Consider the following 1,549-nt stretch of genomic DNA (forward strand, 5'->3'; position numbering starts at 1 on the left):
AATCACAATCTTCATTATAGCAAAATTCCCAAGTGATTTATATGTATGCATATTAAAGTTTAAGAAGCACTGCTTTAGATGATATTCAATTAGATATTACTCTAATGGAAATTTAAAAATATATGATTTGCACTTTAAATAAATTCTTATTGCATTCATTCTGATTCTGGCTCATATGGACATAAGTTAGAGTTGTTGTAAAGCGCACTAAATCAGGAGTAAAAGCACACTTTTTTATTGTATTGGCTGTGACATCTAATGATAGTGAAAATTCATCAAGTTCTTAAACTTCAAAGAGTTTCTGTTTTATCATCTGTAAAGTAAAAGACTGATTAATACTTCCCCTAGTGCTCAACAGGATTGTTTTAATGGTTCATGAGAGATGGCACATTATTAGTGTTCAAACTCCGTACACATGTAAAGCACTATTATAACCTATGAGTTTATGAGTGGACAATGCCTAAGATTTACAAAGAGCATCTAACTGTGGGTAGGTTATAAGTAAGAGCTCCTTAGAGAGGAAGATAGGATGCCAACTTCAGAATTTGAATAATAACCTTTTTTTTTTTTTGTGCTGCTTTATATCAGAACTACAGGGTGGGTGAGAGAGGGCGTGTCCTAAAGGGAAGGATAGTTTGGGATAATTTAATTTTTTTTGACTGATTTGTTTTAACAAAGCTGAGTGGTCCAATCAATTGCTTTGTACTTAGTTTGATATGAATACATGACCAATAACAACATACGACAAGAGAAAAAGATGAATTTTACTCAGCATTTGCCTTCAATATTTCCTAGGTGCTTCTTAGTAACTGAATTGAGGTCTGAGGAAATGCTATGCATTTGGCATGGCAGTCAGGATATTGTGAGGGATGTCTTCATGGATGTCGATGGTGCAAACTCTTGGTTTTTTCCATTATAGATAAAAAGACCTGTGGACCTCATGAATTCCAGTGTAAAAACAACAATTGTATTCCAGATCACTGGCGGTGTGATAGCCAAAACGACTGCAGTGATAATTCAGATGAAGAAAACTGTAGTAAGTAACTCTTGCCTAATAATGTTGCAGGCTTGACAGCCCATTTAATAAGCAGGATAGCAATTTTTAGTTCAGTTAAGGTATAAATTTGAACCTATCTGTGCTGAAGCTCACATTTTTATACATATATTCACATTTGGCCAAGAATATTCAGACTACATTGACCAGAATCTCAAATGGTAGAATTATTGAAATGCTCATCCTGGGAATTATTTTCTTACAGTTCTCAGAATTGATACGAAAGTATCATGAGGTTTAATGCAACCCATTAGTATGCAATGAAGGAAGCCACTGATGCAAGTTCATGCAATGAGCTGAGTGATGAGGAGACAGTACAAAACATCTCATTCTTTAATAGATGGTATTCATTTCATTTCAGGCTCAAATCCTTTTATGCTACAAATTCACCCATAAGCATCTTTCAGTGAAATATCATTTATTCTCTCTGGAGTTGTGAACAACTTATGTATTCAGGATACTTTTCTGTGAAAATAGAATAACACTATTATCATC

At 34.0% G+C, this 1,549-nt stretch overlaps 1 protein-coding gene across 1 annotated transcript in view; it reads left to right on the forward strand.

The window, feature by feature from the left end:
• Nucleotides 1–1,549, forward strand: part of LRP1B (low density lipoprotein receptor-related protein 1B) — a 542,706-nt gene that overhangs the window by 320,268 nt on the left and 220,889 nt on the right. Inside the window, exon 23 of the mRNA XM_012650500.1 lies at nucleotides 920–1,036. Within this exon, the coding sequence (XP_012505954.1) occupies nucleotides 920–1,036 (117 nt within the window). The remainder of the gene's footprint in view (nucleotides 1–919; nucleotides 1,037–1,549) is intronic.

The sequence above is a fragment of the Propithecus coquereli genome, unplaced genomic scaffold (genome assembly GCF_000956105.1).
Source record: "Propithecus coquereli isolate 6110/MARCELLA unplaced genomic scaffold, Pcoq_1.0 Scaffold33, whole genome shotgun sequence".
Taxonomy (NCBI): Eukaryota; Metazoa; Chordata; class Mammalia; order Primates; family Indriidae; genus Propithecus; species Propithecus coquereli.